Source organism: Phasianus colchicus, chromosome 7 (genome assembly GCF_987193195.1).
Source record: "Phasianus colchicus chromosome 7, bPhaCol1.hap1.1, whole genome shotgun sequence".
Taxonomy (NCBI): Eukaryota; Metazoa; Chordata; class Aves; order Galliformes; family Phasianidae; genus Phasianus; species Phasianus colchicus.
In genome coordinates this window covers 15,383,532-15,400,177 of record NC_143442.1, presented here as the reverse complement: position 1 = coordinate 15,400,177, position 16,646 = coordinate 15,383,532, and the positions used below count along the sequence as shown (strand labels likewise).

Sequence of the window (16,646 nt, the reverse complement as noted above, 5' to 3'; positions counted from 1 at the left end):
GAGGATTTAAATTTCCTCTTAAAAGGCAGCATAGAGTAGTTGCTGTGGCTTTTCTTTTTACCACAGGGTATCCTTCATGGGTGAATCTGTGTGGGTAGGAGCAGAAAGACTTCTGTATATAAGAAATGTTGAGTAAACAGGTACTGAATATTTGTTTTCAGTCTTGAGGAGTCTTCTGAAAGTGGTCCCACAGATCCAAAAAGACTTGGGGAGTATTTTAATGACTCACATTTTGCTCTGCCTGGGAAAGGAAACAATTACCTGAGCATTAAGCAAATTCCTGAGAAGCAGTGAAATCTTTATGATTTTGTATGCATTTTCACATAAGTGCAGGAATAGATTCAATTTAGCTGTGCTAAGGAAGACCTCAACAGGATTTTTTCAGTCCAATGGGAATATAATTTCCCTCCAACTGAAGAGGACCCAGGAGCACGTTCTTGAAATACACAGACTTCATAAAAACGAAACACCTGTTCACGCTCTTTTTCACCACACCACTTACAGGATAGGATGTATCATATTGCTTGCTTGACATGAGTGCAGAATTTCTGGTGCAGCAAACTAGTAGGGTGTTTTTGACCTCCACAGGTCCCTTCCAACACATCACAATTAGAAAACTAACAACTGAATTATTAAAAATAAAGAGATAATAATTTATACTGGAAACAAACTTCCAGTTAATGAAAGCTCCTAACCTGGGGAACCAATTGGCCTTGACTTAAGCCAAATGATATCTGCATAAATCTACAGCATTAGTGTATAGCTAGCTAAACATTAACCCTGTAAAAATAATATTTTTACCAAGGCTCTCAGAGAATAATTGTTTTTCTTTTTTTTTTTACAGGTTCTAATCACACTGGGGTGGCTGTAGCTTTTGCCCTGCTAATTATCTTAGTCCTTGTTGTTGGATTAGTGTGGTTTATCTGTAAAAAGAAGCGTCTTCACTGGAGTGCCTTCTCTTCAGTACATTATCAAAGAGGGATAAATGATGATGAAGCTGATGATGTGTTCACAAAAGATGGCTATTGAGAAGAACTGTTCCTTCTAGGCAATTTAGCATGAACTTCACTGTGTGAAGCCGTAAGGACTGAATTACTTGATGTTTTGTTACTTCTTTTTGAAAAAGTAATAAGGTTATTAACGGGGGCTGAGTTTTGTTCCTTTATACAAGTGTGCAATTTTTATTCGAACCCACGGTAATGATTTACATTTGGCCTCAGTTGTTTAAGGTACAAGGTTTTTGGAGTTGTGTAATGTATTTTAGAGTATTATTTTCCATCTCTTTACTGGAAAATGTTTTTAATTAAATAATTAATGACGACTTACTTCATGCAACGTCACCTTATTGAATGCATGTAAAGTAGCCTCATGAATTCTCTAACTTTGTACAATTTTCACTCAGTAACTCCAGGCCAATTATGTGCCATTTTGGTGTGTTAAGGATTCTGCTGCTAGTTTTGGATTATCTAGCTAGAACAGAGAGGATAAATGCTTGGTGTAGCAACTTTTGTGGCAAGCTGTTATAAATTTTTTATATAGTAGGAGAAAAAGGAGTTATCAGACAACAAATTTAAATTTAAATTTCTAGAAGGAAGATAATGTTGTTACTTTCTCTCCCAAATTAATAATAATAATTAAAAAGCTATACTGGTGAGATAAGAATATTGGAATGCACAGAGTTACGGAAGATATCCTGCACTAAAGATGTGCCATTTATGAGTAAGTTTATTAATAAATGTAGAGTATTTTATATTTGAGACTGTGACAAGCTGGCAGATCATGGCACAGCTATCAGAACTGCCCAGTAAGGGCTGACTGTAAGTACAAGCAGAACTCAAGACAGAAAGAGCCTCAGCCTTGTGAAAGCAAAGGCATGAATGTTGTGTTTTGTCCTGTGATATAATTGTTAAATAAATCATTCAGTTTCTTTTCACAGCACCACAGCACCTTTAACAAAGGTTTAGAAGCACAAATAGCAGAAATGTTTACAGTGAAAATCAGTATCTAGACATAAGCATACAAAATTAAAACATTTTTAAGATGCACTTTTAGAGTAGCATTTAGAGGAAGAATTATTCCATTCTATCCCATGGCTTCACAATTCTCTGAAATTAGACCTGTGTGACTTTCTTCTGGATAAAACAGAAAAGACCTTCTCCATTTTATAATCTGTTGCAGTGTGACATCTGAGGATGGGAGTGTTACAGAGACTGTTTTATGTTCTTTAATGAGATCCTTCTGACATTTTACCTCCAGTAATACTGTTGGTTTTTATTATGGGTAAATGCTTAACTATATAAAGCGGAATATGTGTTATCTGTTGAAGAAATAACAGAGATATATCTAAGGAAGGAATGAGGAAGAATGGATGGTAAATTAAGTTGTGTATGTAAATGCTAAAAATACTTGAGTATTTTACATAAAACTTAAACTTGATTTTTGTATGTGATGTGATCTATGCACTCCAAAGAAAGTTATAAAGGGAAAAGGGGAAGACAGCTTTGTACATATTCTAATAATTTGATCAATGTTTTGAAGAAGCTGTTAGACTTCTTCAGAACACAGTACAAAGAAGAGATGTTTACTTTTATGAAGGTGTATATGCAAAAGACCAAATCCATCCCCTGTGTAGTAATAATGGTGTGATATCATAAATAGGAATACATTTGGTCTGACATGCTGAAAAGTGTACTACTGATTTCTCTGGAGCAACATTGCAAGGTCATAATGTTCAGCTGCCTTATTTCCCTGCAGTTTACTGAAATTGACAGCACTTTCCTTTGTACCTGTTTGCACTATTTTGATAAGCAGGTGTTTATCATCTGTACTGATAATAGAGAACCTCTTGTAGATATTACTTCAGTACCTGTTGAAATAGCAGAGTGAAGGAGCATAGCCAAAGAAACGTCATGTTAGTTTGCTGATAAAGAAGTAAGCACTTTGTTGTTTATTTGGTACTTGAGCACAACTGTGACTCCTTTCTTCTATCTTGATGGTAGTTGCTTTGCTAAATGATTTCTAAATTAATGAACTAAAAAAAAGTGTTCCATTGTCCTTTTCTCACAGCAATAAGAAGTGGGAAAATATTTCGAAATTCCTGTTTTGAAATTTACTAGTTTTACAGGTGTTTATACTTTGAACGTTTTTAGTTGTGAAGTTGAAAGTGAAAATTAGTGAAAAAAAAATCGTAGTTACCCAAAATATAAATATATACTTTTTATAATTAACATAAATGTATATTTTATTCTTATCAATGATGTAAATAATTTTGTAAGGCCCCTTTTCTATGTTTGTTTCATCATACCCAAGTTGTCTCATCACTGGTAATTCTCATTTGAACAAGCGCAGCTGCCTTAGTGCAGGTGAATAACCCACCTCACTTGAAATACACAGCGAGATTATTACTGAAAGAATAAAGCTAAATGAAACACTAAACTGCTTACACTGCTTTTATTTCCAGGGAAGCAGTGATCGGAGGTAAGGTACGGCTTGTTAACCACTGCATAAAAAATCACGTAGTAAAGGGGCTGTGACTGCAATTAAACCAGATGAATGCTGCCCCTGTCAGGAAAAAGGAGAGTTCATCAAAATCTTTTTCATATATTGAAAAGGAATATCAGTAACTTTCCAGCTTAAAACATTAATTATGCCTAATTTTTACCAAGCTGCTTGCACAGTCCTGCCAGTCATAGAAAGGCTGAGGTACACCTGGCTCTTAATTAACTTAATTGATACAGCTGTCAACCACAAGTGCCTACACAACTGCTGTAAGGCTTTAAATGATGTCCCGTTATGACACTGTTGTTGCTGTCTGTGAAGCTCAGTGGGATATGTAGAGCCGGTGCTCATAAACAGAATGAAAGTGACCTTTTATCAAGGCAACAAAAAGTTCTTATTGACCAAATTATTAAGTGGACCTTCCCTAGAGCAGTGGTGGGGCGGGGGAACACCAGTTTGGCCCCAGTCGTAACCACACGCAGCGCCAGCCGCGCAGCCGGGGGTAACGCTCAAAATGGAGGCAGCGCTGCCATCGGCAGAGACATCAGGCAGCGCGCATGCGCAGTGTGGGCGGTGCGGGTGCCGTCTGGTCACGCTGCTGCTCCTGCTTTGTGCTGCTGCTCCTGCTTTGTGCTCACGCTTTCCGAGCCTCAGATCTCTCAGTAAACGCCGCAACACGGACACGCAGTGCCTGAGCGAATAGAGCCTGTGCAATCCAATAATTTATTCAACTTTCATCTTGTAAAGCCAGTTACAAATGAAAAAAAAAAAAAGAAAAAAAGAAAAAAGACAGCAGAAGGAATTCTGTAATAGAAATGAGCAAAATTACAACAAATACTAACGGGAGTTACATTCCCAAGTGGGTTCAAGCTGCCTGCAGCAACCCCAGAGCCAGAACACGGGAACAGTGCAGAGCTAGGACAGGGATAACCGAGGCTGTTCTGATACAGCCACGTAGTAACGTGCAGACCCATACAGCATCACGGCTCAGGCTGCCCATGCACTCACTGTGACCCAGCCGTCTGTTCCTCGTGGTACAAAGGGGATGTCCATAAGGTCCTTCTGTAAAGCTGTTTAAGGCAAAACTCCAGTTGGAAGTGCAATACACAGTGGTGGCTGTCCTTGTAGGCTGGCTTGTGTGGCAAGTGGGCAGGGTTTGTACGTGCTGCAGTGGGCGTGGGAGGAGAGAGAAGCAAGATTCTGCACTGTGGTTTATCTTCGTGCAGCATGGGGCTCAAAACTACACTACTCCGTGAGAGTTTTAGTGAAATGGCAAAAGCCCAAGGTGAATTTGAACCAAACCTGGTGCATGGTGACTCCTCGTTTTCTGTTCTGTGAAATTTCTCTTTCACAGCTAACAGGCCTTAAAATGCCCCCATTTTTCTTCCTCCCAGAAATGGGAACATCTGATTTTAAAACAAACCTGCAATCTTAATGATTCTGTGATCCTATGGCCCACATCACATACTGCCTTCCAGCTCCATTAGGAAACTGAAAGGGCCTTGACAGTCCAGGACCCCAAGTCCAAAACAAACTGCCTAACCTGAAGGCTCCTTGATCGCTAATGCAGCCAATTTACAATGTAACTAATTATACCCAGTACTATTTAAACCGATGACAGTTGTCTTCAGTCTCCTGCTTTCATCTTTCACTGAGGAGGAAAAATTTTTGCTTCTTCAAATTGCAAGTAGTTATTAAACCCTCTAAGTGGTTGTTTCAGCAAAACAACATGATTTTCAAGTTTTGCTGCTGAGTAGGGACCTTGAGGGGACTGGAAGGGGATTTAGGGATGGAAGCAGTTCAAATTAGAACTCAACAGAGAATGAAGGAGTTGGCATTTGTTTACACTAGTACAGAGGAATTACATCCTTGCCTATAAGAGGTTATCTAGGCACCTATTCATCAGTAGGAAACAGTTTGTCTAAAACTAAATTTTGGGATCCCAGTCAGCATAAAATCCCATCTAGAGAAATAAGGAACTTAATGCAGGCACTGAAATCTCTGACTTCTGTCCAGAACCCCAAGTTTGTGAAGAACAGATTTTTTTGGAAATGCAATTAAATCAATCTCACCTTTTCAGCTGTACCAGGGAGAAGGCTGTCATTAATTTTTAGACAACAGATGCCACGTGGAATGGACTCAGAATGGCAGCTGACAAGGTATTTCAGCAATGCTAGGCCCCAGTATTTTCTTCTACAATGGAGTATTCAGAATTTTTACTTAAAGTGCCATTTCTTACATATATGTACCTGTGACCATACCCTGGGAGGTAACAACTCACCTTACATGTTTTTAATTGTTTGTTTAGTGGTCTCTCACATAGTGTTTGACCTCTTAGCTGGACGGTCTGGCTTCAATTGCAAAAAGGCTTTTTTTAAAAAAAAAAAAACAAACAGATCAGATCATTAATATATCCTGAAGAGAAAACCCTAGTGACTTATTTTAGAGTTGCCTACAAAATAAATAAAAACAAAATATTCTCTTTGCAGCCCATACTATGGTCCCCTGATCCCAGATGTTTGCATATTGAATATTTCCAAGGAAGCTGAAGCCTGCCTCCTGTAGTCCAGATTCCTGTGGTTTTGTTTCCACCCACATGACAGGTAGTTGTGGAAGCAGCAGAGAGGACAGGCAGAAGGAAGATGCTTCTGTCTTTGCTTCTTTAAAAGGTACACTGTTCATCAGACAAGCCAGGGAAAACAAGGTTTGGGCTGTTAATATTTAACAAGTTGTTACTGTTTAATGTCTTTGGACAGAGGTGCAAATCCTAGGTACTGCAGATGCCACTTCAGTTTGTAAATACAGTAGTCACTCAAGTGGAGTTCTTAAAAACATCTTTGCTACACTTATGCTGGCAAGTTGCCAATACCAATTATCAAACATCTGCCTCTCTTTGATGGCAGTCCATTCATATCACCTAGTCCAGACGCTGGCACGACTGTCCACACTGGTAGCTGATTTGACACTGCAGCGTTTCTTCACTATCATGTTGATGTATGCTTTCATGATCTTTATTATCTCACCCACCTAGAGAAGAAACACAATGAGATAAGCACATTTATGAGGTATTCCCATTGATAAGATCAGATGTTTTGCAGAAAGTTCTTATTGAGATCGTGATAGTTATATACCAAAAAGACCTGGACAATGAAAGCAGGGATAATGACAGGCATGTAATTGTTTCTTTACAAATAAGTTTTAAAAATATTGTTATTTTCTATTTGGAAAAGCCTCCCTAGATTACTCTAGCATGTTGCTTAATGCACAAGCTATAAATGAACAGACCCATGTCACCTCTGAGATTCATTTAGGATAGAGAGTTAATACAACAGTTAGAGCTGTGATTCTGCTGTGACCATACATCAGCACCTTTTAATGCTTGACAAGTTTGTGCTCTGTTTTACTGACCTCTATAAGCCTCAACTCAAATAAAAGCATGTGTAACGCTTCCAAACATTTTTTTTTTTTTTGTAATTTTGTGAAGTCCCAACTTATAAACCGAAAGGGAATGACGTAATTGAGCACCCAAAATTTGAAATTCCATGTGCCCTAGAAGGCCACTCCATCTCTTTCAGTTTCTAACCAGCATCATTCCTTTGTATATCTCTGTATTCAAGACCAGGTACTACAATACGTTAGGTTTAAGCTTCCTTCATCCTTTTCCTTGGCTGTCCTGACCATTCAGCAAGAGCTCTCACATATAATCTTGTCTAGTCCTCAGAAATTAGGGCTTTACTGGAATGCTAGTAAAAGTGCACCTGCAACAAATGCTTTCACACACCTGGGATGTTTCAAAGAACATTTCTCTCTCATCCACTGTAATTTTGAAGGTGTTGGGCTGCGGTGCTCCAAAGAAAACAATGTGCTCGTACTGGAAAGTCTCCAGTGGCTTAGGATCTCCACGTTTGTAGACAGACACATTCTCTGTGCTGACTCCAAGCCAAAGATCATTTGGAAAGCCTCCCTCCTTACACTGCAGAAACAGAAATCTTGCATCAGTACAAATGGAGGATTAAATCACCTTTAATACAAGGAATCTATTTCCAGTCACTGCAGGATATTTCATTTCTCTATCCCAAAAGAAAAAGCCTACAGAAAGAAGCATCTAGATATTCCTGCCGCAAAGATTTAGAAGTGAGTGACATGGCTGTGAGTAAATACTAGTGGAGTAATAAATGACTTAGTACCTAACACTACTCATCATATTTAAAACCCATTATTTTACAGATACTTATATTATTTTACAGCAAAAACAGTAAGGGCACACAATCCTTCTAGGCAATCTAAATACAACTGAAAAATGGAGCTGCAGATTCCAGCTCTAGCAGGCTAATCCCAGCAGCCAAACTGACCCAGTTTGAGAGGTTTCTGTAGCACTGGTGCAGAGGAAGCTTGCATTTTTCGCTGTCAAATACAATATGGCTTCATTTTACTTTCACTCCACTAGCTATCACCTTCTTAAGCCTAGAAAAAATTCTCAAAAATGAAACTGGAATTTATTGTCTCTCTCAGTTAAGCAGGATGCAATGGTTTTCTTGAGCTCTGCATCACACCTTGTTGGGTATGTGGTACTACAAGCTTACTCTCAGCTTACTAAGACAGAATAACAACTTCTTGAAGTTCCCTTCTGCTGCTAAGCAATATCATACATGGAGCTGTATCTCTTCTCTAGACTGACCCCTCTCCTCGGCAGTAGTTAAATACATCTCTCACCTCAACATCAAAGAGGGTTGATCCATAACCTGGCCACTCCTTTACAATGGACATGTATTTCACCATGGCCTGATGCTGAGAGAGTCCCTGCAGCTTGGTCCATTTTTGTGCTATGCTTGCACGAGCGGCTGACAGCTCTTCCTTCACCCACATCTCCATCATCTGCTCTTCTTCTACCTTCTGCTTCTTTACAGAGCCTGTTTTGAAGCCACGTTTCAAGGTCCCTTCAAGGAAGCTGGTCCGTCTCCTCTCCAGAGTGTGACTGCTGGTGCCACTGCTCTTTGTGGAGTGCAGTATTTTGGATTTCAGTCTGTTAACTGGGTAGATTCCATCCAGACTCCAGCTTATTTTAGAATAATCTCCATGAAGGTACTGCAGCCGGAGTGCTGCCAGGCGCTGCAGTGTGTCCTCTGGTGCAGGAAAATGACCATCTATGAGGCTTTCATGAGCCTAAAACCAAGCAAAAAGTACCCCAGACTCATTAGGAAGCAGAAACATTATTCACAGCTGGGTCCATGTACAGATTCCTGTAGCATTTGTCCTAATACAAAGCCAATCCAAGAAGGAAAGACTTGTTTTTAATACTTCTATTCCCTGGAAAACTTCCCTGTCTATTTGCTTGGTAAACTCCAGACAAAAACTCGAGATAATAAATTCTTCAGTTCAGATTAGTATTCCCATTTCTAAAGCAAAAATAATCCACTTTTCTGTATACTCCAATGTGCTTCTGCCACCCTTGGAAACCAAGTCTGCTTGCTTACCTGCTCAAACATGAAAGCAAATTCCACTCCGTCTTTGGGAACATTCTCTATATCCAAGAAGCAATACAGTTTAAAATATAGCTGCCATTGCCCTTCCTCCTCTTCCTCCTCAGAGCCAGCAAGTCTGTAAGATAGGAAAGAAAAAAAAAAAAAAAAACAACAAAAAACTGTAACCTGAAGCACCTGAAGTACTAGGACATCCACAGTACAACTCATGCTACAGAAGTATCCCTGGATTTCTGAAGAAAGCACACAGAACTACCTAATGTGCCAGAACAATCTCAGGGCAACACAGCAGACTCCTCTGATGGCTTCCATTTTGCTCCTCTTAGTTAAATGAAATTTTGATTCAAAAGAACCCAAAGGTTTTATTCACATATGCTTGACCAACACATCACATCAAACAGATTAATTTTCATGTGTCTTCTAACTAGAGGAGATGAAGCCAATAACTTCAAAGGAAGTGGCACTAAGAGCTACATTGTTGAGATGGTCCCTAAGAACAGCATACATTCGTAAGTAGGGCAAACACAGTTACTCCTTGCAGTTCAGAAATGTCTACATAGACATCAAAGCAGCCACTGACGGCTATGACCAGACATTTCCAAACATCTGACAAGCAGCATCTCCATCTCCACTGCTTAACACTTTCATGCTATATCATTTCCTTGGACAAGGAGCTCACAGATGTATTCGTTTGTGTGGCCCGTATTAATCACAAAGATTACTGTGCAAGAAAATCTCACTTTGATGGTGCTTGATTTTATAAGTTGTTTTGAACTGTTGATAGCCCTTGATACTTCTAAATGCATAGGTATTATGTAAGAATTGACTGCCAGGAGGCAGTATTCCCCTCTTACAGACAGGGAATGATCAAGACAGCACAGTGACTTAATCAGCCCTTCTCCGAGCTCTTCTAGAAAAGTATTACTCTTTGATAAAGGCATCACTAATTCTGTCCTGCCAAGGTAATGCTTTTTAATCACTGAAACAGATGTGAACATGGTTTTCACCACAGCGAGAAAGAGCACTTGAACCTTACCAAAAGGGAGTTCACACCAAAATGAATTCCTGAAACACTGCATCTCCTTTGGATAAAACTACCTGACTGTACTCTCATTTAACCCAGGGTTATGACCAACTGGGAGGTAAAGCAAAGATTCTGCAGAACATTTTTCTACCTCTCAAACTTGGCCAAGATATCAGCTACAATCACTCGACTCTCAACAGCACGGTCCACCTGCTGATTATGTTCAAAGAGAGCGAACATATTACGGCTGTCCTCCATTGCTAAACCTCGGATCAGCTTTTCAACCACCTGCAAAAATCAAGAGAGAGACAGGTTATAGTGTAGGTATTGCACATACTTTCAGAAGTGAGCTTCTCAGGGGGAAAAAGACATATGTTGTGTTCCTGGGGTAATGACTGCATGGATGGACCACAAGCAGCCATGAACAGAATAGAGATAGAATGGCGAGAGCAGGATGGGGTGATGGAAGCTGGCGTAGCTGGACTTCGGTCATTGGAACTACCAGTACACACAGCTCTACTCAGCCCACCTCTGACAGTGGTATACTCAGGTATTCGGGAAAGAAAATATAAAATACTTTTCCTAAACCCTGAAAAACTGGAGATGGATATAGAAAAGGAGTCCCATCAGCAGGCTCAGTACCTAGACACAGAGGAGTTCTTAGATGTGGTTGATGCTACAAATGCATTACCTCCCCAGCACTTGTATGAGAATTGATGGTGATTTTACAGGAGCCCCCACCATGGCAGTACACTGTTGTGGTCATTTCTTCACGGGTGAGAAGAGCCTGTATTTCCTCCTGCGAGGGCACAAACTCCCTTGTCTTTGTTCTCTTTAGGGAATCACTGATGAATTGTGCATATCTGTCTATTTCTGAGTCTGGAAAAAGGTCTTTTACCCTAATTGGAAAGAGAAGTAAAATAAGCCATTACACAGCAAAACAGAAAGCAAGAACATTACCAAATAATTTGTACTACTGCAGGTAGAGACATCAGTGTTAAACACAACTGCAGGAAGAGGAGCCCAGATAATTCCTGGAATTATGAAACCTGCTCCCACTGGTTACTGCAGTCACTTCAGTGGGATTTCCCAGGAGCATACGGAAAAAGCAGATCAAACTTCAAAGCATACAGTACAGCTGAAGACAGGAGAATCGAGTAGCTAAATTTACACAACTGAAATAAAGAAATACAGAACGGCATACAAATTTTTTCATGCTTAATTGTTTTTTTACTTTTTTTAGGCTTAACATTATGCACAAATCCAGTGATAAAAACACACAGTGGCAATATCGAGTATTGCTCAGCCTCTCTTAGAATAAGGCCTTGAACGTCCAAGAGGTTCAACTATTTGTGTATTTGCACAAATTTCAACTCACTCTTTCCTAGCTTGGAAGCAATCGAATAGACTTTACGGGCCTTTCTCATCATTTATCCCAGTATGAACTGTTTTGAAAAGCTGCACTGGATGCTGAACATAAATTGGGAAGAAATGTAAACAATTTATTTCACAAAAATTGGAGGATTAAGCAGATTAAAAATAAATATTGTAAGCATGATGTGCTTAGGTAGGCAAAAAATGAAAAACACTGCAAATCCAGTTGATTGTATCTGCTACTCCAGAATGCTCATTTTGCTTGTGGGTACTGCAGAATACCTCACTCAATGAATATGAGTATGTTCCTCACCTTTCTGCAGGTTCACTTCACCACGGGAAGAGAGTGGGACACATAGCTACAACAGACAGCGCAAGATAAGTAGAGAGAAAGGGAACAATGCAAATGAAAAGGACTTTCACCTCCTCAGGTGGAACTTGAGGTAGCGAAGGATCCCTCTGCTGGGCAGAAAAGTGCAGCTCATACATGCCATCAGCTGCCAATGGTGCAGGTTCCCAGTGCTGTTGGGATGTGGCATGTGATTCGTTTGTTTGATGAGCTGACAATACACTTCATCACGAAGAGGCTTCAGATCATGGCAGGTCTGAAGAATGCCTTGGATAATTGGTATGGGGTCAGACACCGTCTCAATCTCCTGAAGGGAGTTAAAGATCTTCACTGCTTCATCCTGCAAGCTGCTGTAACCCTTTTCTTGTTGCACTGGGGAACAATCACAAAGGCGACAAGAGGTGAGCATCTCCCTCTTCCTGCTGGCACAGCAACAGGATGGGCAACAACAGTGTGGTCTGTGATGGAAGAGCAACCTGAGGAGCAGCATTGGCTCATCTATTGAACTTACAATTCATTAACGCATCTACTTTATGTGTACAAATGCAGTTGTAAGTACTATTTGCCAATATTTAACTTGTCACAACTGCAAATTCATTTCTGAATATCCCATACAGAAAAGAATAATTCTTTTCAAGGAAATTAATGTTGAAATCTAACTCATTTCAAGGAAAAAAAAAACAAACAATACAAAACAAGTGATAAACTGATCACAAGTGCCGATCTATTCTTAGACATTACACTTCTTTGTTTGTTTCTGTGCTTTTAATATGTCATTTAATTTGATTCCTATATCCCAAACGGCAGTGAGTAGTTCTCCTCTTTCACTTTCTCTATGACATTCCTCCAGCCTTTTTTTTTTTTTTTTCTGATGCTGAAGAGTTCTTCTCCATTTAATCTCTTTGTTGGAAGCAAATCTTTCTGTGCCTTCAATAATCTTTGAACTTTTTTTTTTTTTTTACTTCTGTATCTTTGTAACTGAAGGCCAAAATGCATTCTGTATTCAACATGCAAGTGCATGACACATCAATATAGCAGCATAAAGCTTTTCTCTTTTTTCTTTTTCTAAGCATTCAAACCTTAGCATTAGCTGTTTTGTTTCCCTGCTCAGTGTAAGAGCTGACATTTTCATAAAGCAATGTGAATTGGTGCTCGCTTCCCTAAGCAGAACAAGATCTCACAGACCCAAAACTGCTTTGAGTCAGACTGTTCTTCCCCAAAAGCATTGCTTTACGTACCTAGATTGAAATTAATTTCTGGAAATTCAGTCATTCTGCATTAAAAATTCTTCTATATGACACCTATACATCAGCAAATTTCAGTTGTAGCGTGCCAGACTGAGATCATCATCAAACATTGTCACCTCAGTGCTCGTCCCCTTTTCTACTTCAATTATGGATGTCAAACACTACCAGTGCTAGCACTGAAATCCTCTGACGACAACTCTCTTTTAGAGAACTGCATTTATTCCTATTTTTTGGTCATTTAAATATGGAATTAACTGATTGAAGATTTCTTATAATCTTGAAGCAATTACACTTGTTTAAAAGGCTTGCTGAAATATGCCCTGGGAATCTGCCCACGAGGATACACCACAACAGAGGATAACCTGTACCAGTAAGCCTTGGCAACTCTTTCAAAGAGCTCTCAGACATTTTTTGAGGTATAACTTGCTTCTACAAAGCCCTTATCACCTTGTTCCCTACTGCTGCTCTTTATTACAGACTCTCTGTTGATTCTTGAAGTCAGACTTACTGATTTGATATTCTCCAGATCTCTCCTGAAGACCTTTTATAAGAGAGGCATTAATTATCTATGTGTCATTCCTTTGATGTCATTCCTCTGGTGTCAGGGCAATTTTAAGCAAGATATTGCTTGTTGCTATTAATAATTTACCTACTGCCCTCCCAGGTTCCCTTACATAAGTGACCAGTTGGTCTCAGCAGCTTGTTCTACTCTTTCTATTGACTTGCTCCATAACCTCTACTAATGACACTTCAATTGCATCTTTGACACATCCCTCAGAGGAAGAGTTTCCTAACAGAAATAAAATTCCCACCCTCCTCCCCCACAGAAGGCCTCTCTACGCTGATAAACACATGCAAAAAGTCATCATACTCGTGCTATGACTCAGTGCCACTGTCACGCTTTGGCTACCTGAAGGCTCATCAATCTAGCTATTTTCTGTTCCTAAAGCATTTGAAGATTCATTTGCAGTCTGCATCAATTTCTCTACAAATACTATCCCGTTGCCAGATGCATGTTGTAATCCTGTTCTAGGACTTACACTGGAACCATGTGCAACTCAAGAAGGCAGGCTGTACATCTAGATCAGCTACCTTCCCCCATTTACTGTAAGAATTGTTCCTCAGTCACAACACTGCAGATGTAGAACATGTAGAACACATTATGGGAAGAGAAAGGCACTACTCCCTCCCTCCGAACCCTGCAAGATGCATTGCTCCAAATGAACTTCACCTGCACAGAGGGAGCTAATAGACCATTTTTGTTGTGCTCAGGCTCCTCAATGATCCTCAAAATAAGAGGAGATTGTCCCACAGTTAAAATACTTACAGTTGACGCTAACGTCTCCATATGGTAGTGGGAGCAAAGGGGAGTGCAAAGGGTGCTGGGTGTACCGCAAGATTGGGTTCCTCCTGTATGTCTGCTCCACTACTTCAAGGTTAGTGCTGTTTTCCTGGAAGAAAAAGCAAGTCCTCAAGTAGCCGTAGTCATTCCCAAGACATCCTTGTACATTTAGGGTCAAATTAACCTCCTTTATTCACCTTTAGAAGTTTCACAGAGGGACTTTTTTTAAATTTGGTTATATTAGCTGACTTCCATTTCTTCAATCCTAGGATCACACAGCGTAGGGTTTCACAATACAGATAGTGTGCCAGTTAAATATATATATATATATATTAGATTTGATTATTTAGGCAGACAATCATTTTGTTTTCTTTTATGTTTTGTTATGCTAAGACTGCAATCCCAATCCTAGCCACACAGGAATCGGCATGATGCTACCTACCCTAATGTCACGAATGAGTTGCTGTGTAGGTGTTTCGATGGGAACTTTGCTGTCAATGACGCCTTGAATGGCAGAGGCCCAGCGCATAGCTTCATTCAGCAGCTTTGTGTACAGTCTGTACGAGTGCTTTCGCCCATGAACAATGATGTTCCAATAGCCTGTAGAGATACAAAGAAGCTAGAAGCTGAAACTTGTTTCTATTTTGTCTTCCCTTTTTGTCTATAACAGGTGTTTGAGGAAAACCTTTGCTGCTTTGATAGTAAAGTACAGTGTGTCTGGTTAAAATGGGCTGGGCAGACAATATCATTCCCAGTTCCTGAAATAGGCTTAGCAGCAGGATGGTCCAACAAAGCTTTCCAAGATAGCAGTATCACAGTGTAACATACATTCCCCACCAACCAGGCAGCTCATATTCACAGTTTGGATTTGGGCTACACTCAAAATCACTCAAAAAAAAACAAAAAAAAACAAAAAAAACAAAAACAACCAGTAACACATATCACTCAAATGTAGACAAACCCCTGTCATCTTTTGCTTCTAGCAAGCTGAGTGATGCAGCAAAAAACACCTCGGGTGCATGCCATTTCTGTTATTTAAGAGAATCACATTGATCCCAGTTATTTACAATGTTCATGGTATTCATCTTTGAGCTCTAAGAACAAAGGTTTATGTAGAAAAAAATTAGATAAATAATGACACTATTTAGTGATAAAACATCTGTGCTATGCATCTCCATCAGGTGTGAGGGAATTACAGTCGCTTGCACTCTGTTCTCTGGCCCTTTGCATCTCTCCTATGGTTTGTGTGGATGATGTCTGCAATCACAGAGCCTCAGATAGAGTCAAGACTGCATCACATCACAACACACATTACATTCTTGCATCCTCTCCTCTTCAGGCAACTCAAGACCTGGACCACCTGCTGAGCACTGCTTCCCTCTACTTACCTGTGTCTTTAAAGACCCTCTCATCGGGCTGCACTACAGAGCAGAGGCTGTTGAGCACAAGTGTGCCAAGCTTGGCAGCTGTGCGCTCAGATGACTTGTAGTAATCAAGGGCAGTGTTTGTCAGCACAAACCAGCGTTTCTTCATCTTCAGAGAGGACACCTTGTTGCTGCTCTGAACCTCTTTATGAAGCCAGCCTAGGACAGGAACACAGACATGTCAGTGGTTGCTTTTCATCTCAACAGCAAGCCTGACTCTTGCCCAGTGGCTGTCTTCACTCTGGGATCAGAATGCAAACTCCCCGCAAAAAGCTCCTACTACCAGCCTTGCTTTACTGGCTATAGTAGCATCCTGCACAGTAACTCTAAAAAAAAAAAACAGACAGATTTTCATTGATCTGATCTACCCTTCAGCCCAATGTATTTTCTTTTCAGCAATCTATGACAGTTTGCCCCCACCATCAGGACATCTTCTGTCTGGGATACTTCTCTCACAAGTCATGACCATGGAAATAAATCATTTACAAGTCATCATGAGATGACTGCCTCCACCTCCAGCCAAGCTCTAACTAGAGACAGAGTTTATCTTTTGCTCAGCCTTACAGCATTACTCTGTGTCCATCACAATCAGGTTGGTTTGTTTAGCTGAGTACAGCAGCTCGCAAAGCTCTCTCTCCCTCCCTCCGTCTCAACATAACAGGTGTCAGAAGGAACAGAGCTTTCTGAGAACAAAAGCTGCACTGTCATATCATAGTCAGTCTAAACCAGCTGCTCCAAAGCAGCCATATCCCTCCTATTCCCTGTTGTCATTTGTTGGACAATGTGTTGAAATAGGCTATGGAACTAATACCAGAAAAATAAACGTACAAATAAATACTTATTCTTCCACTTTTAGCTTTCTGAACTCACTGAAGTGGATTCAGAGAAGAGCCACTGCCAGCAGAGCA

General features: G+C 40.1%; 2 protein-coding genes across 9 annotated transcripts in view; one reads left to right on the top strand and one right to left on the bottom strand.

The window, feature by feature from the left end:
- The window catches only part of LY75 (lymphocyte antigen 75), a 48,937-nt gene extending 45,502 nt beyond the window's left edge, over window positions 1-3,435 (top strand). For both annotated transcript variants that reach the window (XM_031599568.2, XM_031599567.2), the window contains exon 35: window positions 845-3,435. In XM_031599568.2, coding sequence (XP_031455428.2) covers window positions 845-1,029 — 185 coding nt within the window. In that variant the 3' untranslated portion in view covers window positions 1,030-3,435. The remainder of the gene's footprint in view (window positions 1-844) is intronic.
- Window positions 3,436-3,610: 175 nt separating this feature from the next.
- LOC116232930 (unconventional myosin-X-like) overlaps window positions 3,611-16,646 on the bottom strand; it is a 67,069-nt gene continuing 54,033 nt past the window's right edge. For 3 of the 7 annotated variants that reach the window (XM_031599570.2, XM_090143841.1, XM_090143842.1), the window contains 10 exons: window positions 15,703-15,897; window positions 14,757-14,914; window positions 14,300-14,423; window positions 11,800-12,097; window positions 10,694-10,901; window positions 10,154-10,290; window positions 8,973-9,096; window positions 8,212-8,661; window positions 7,280-7,471; window positions 3,612-6,525 (listed from right to left, as the gene is read on the bottom strand). In XM_031599570.2, coding sequence (XP_031455430.2) covers window positions 6,412-6,525; window positions 7,280-7,471; window positions 8,212-8,661; window positions 8,973-9,096; window positions 10,154-10,290; window positions 10,694-10,901; window positions 11,800-12,097; window positions 14,300-14,423; window positions 14,757-14,914; window positions 15,703-15,897 — 2,000 coding nt within the window. In that variant the 3' untranslated portion in view covers window positions 3,612-6,411. Of the gene's footprint in view, window positions 6,526-7,279; window positions 7,472-8,211; window positions 8,662-8,972; window positions 9,097-10,153; window positions 10,291-10,693; window positions 10,902-11,799; window positions 12,098-14,299; window positions 14,424-14,756; window positions 14,915-15,702; window positions 15,898-16,646 lie in introns of all 7 variants that reach the window. The other 4 variants (XM_090143844.1, XM_090143843.1, XR_016468208.1 and 1 more) reach the window with 3 other exon arrangements.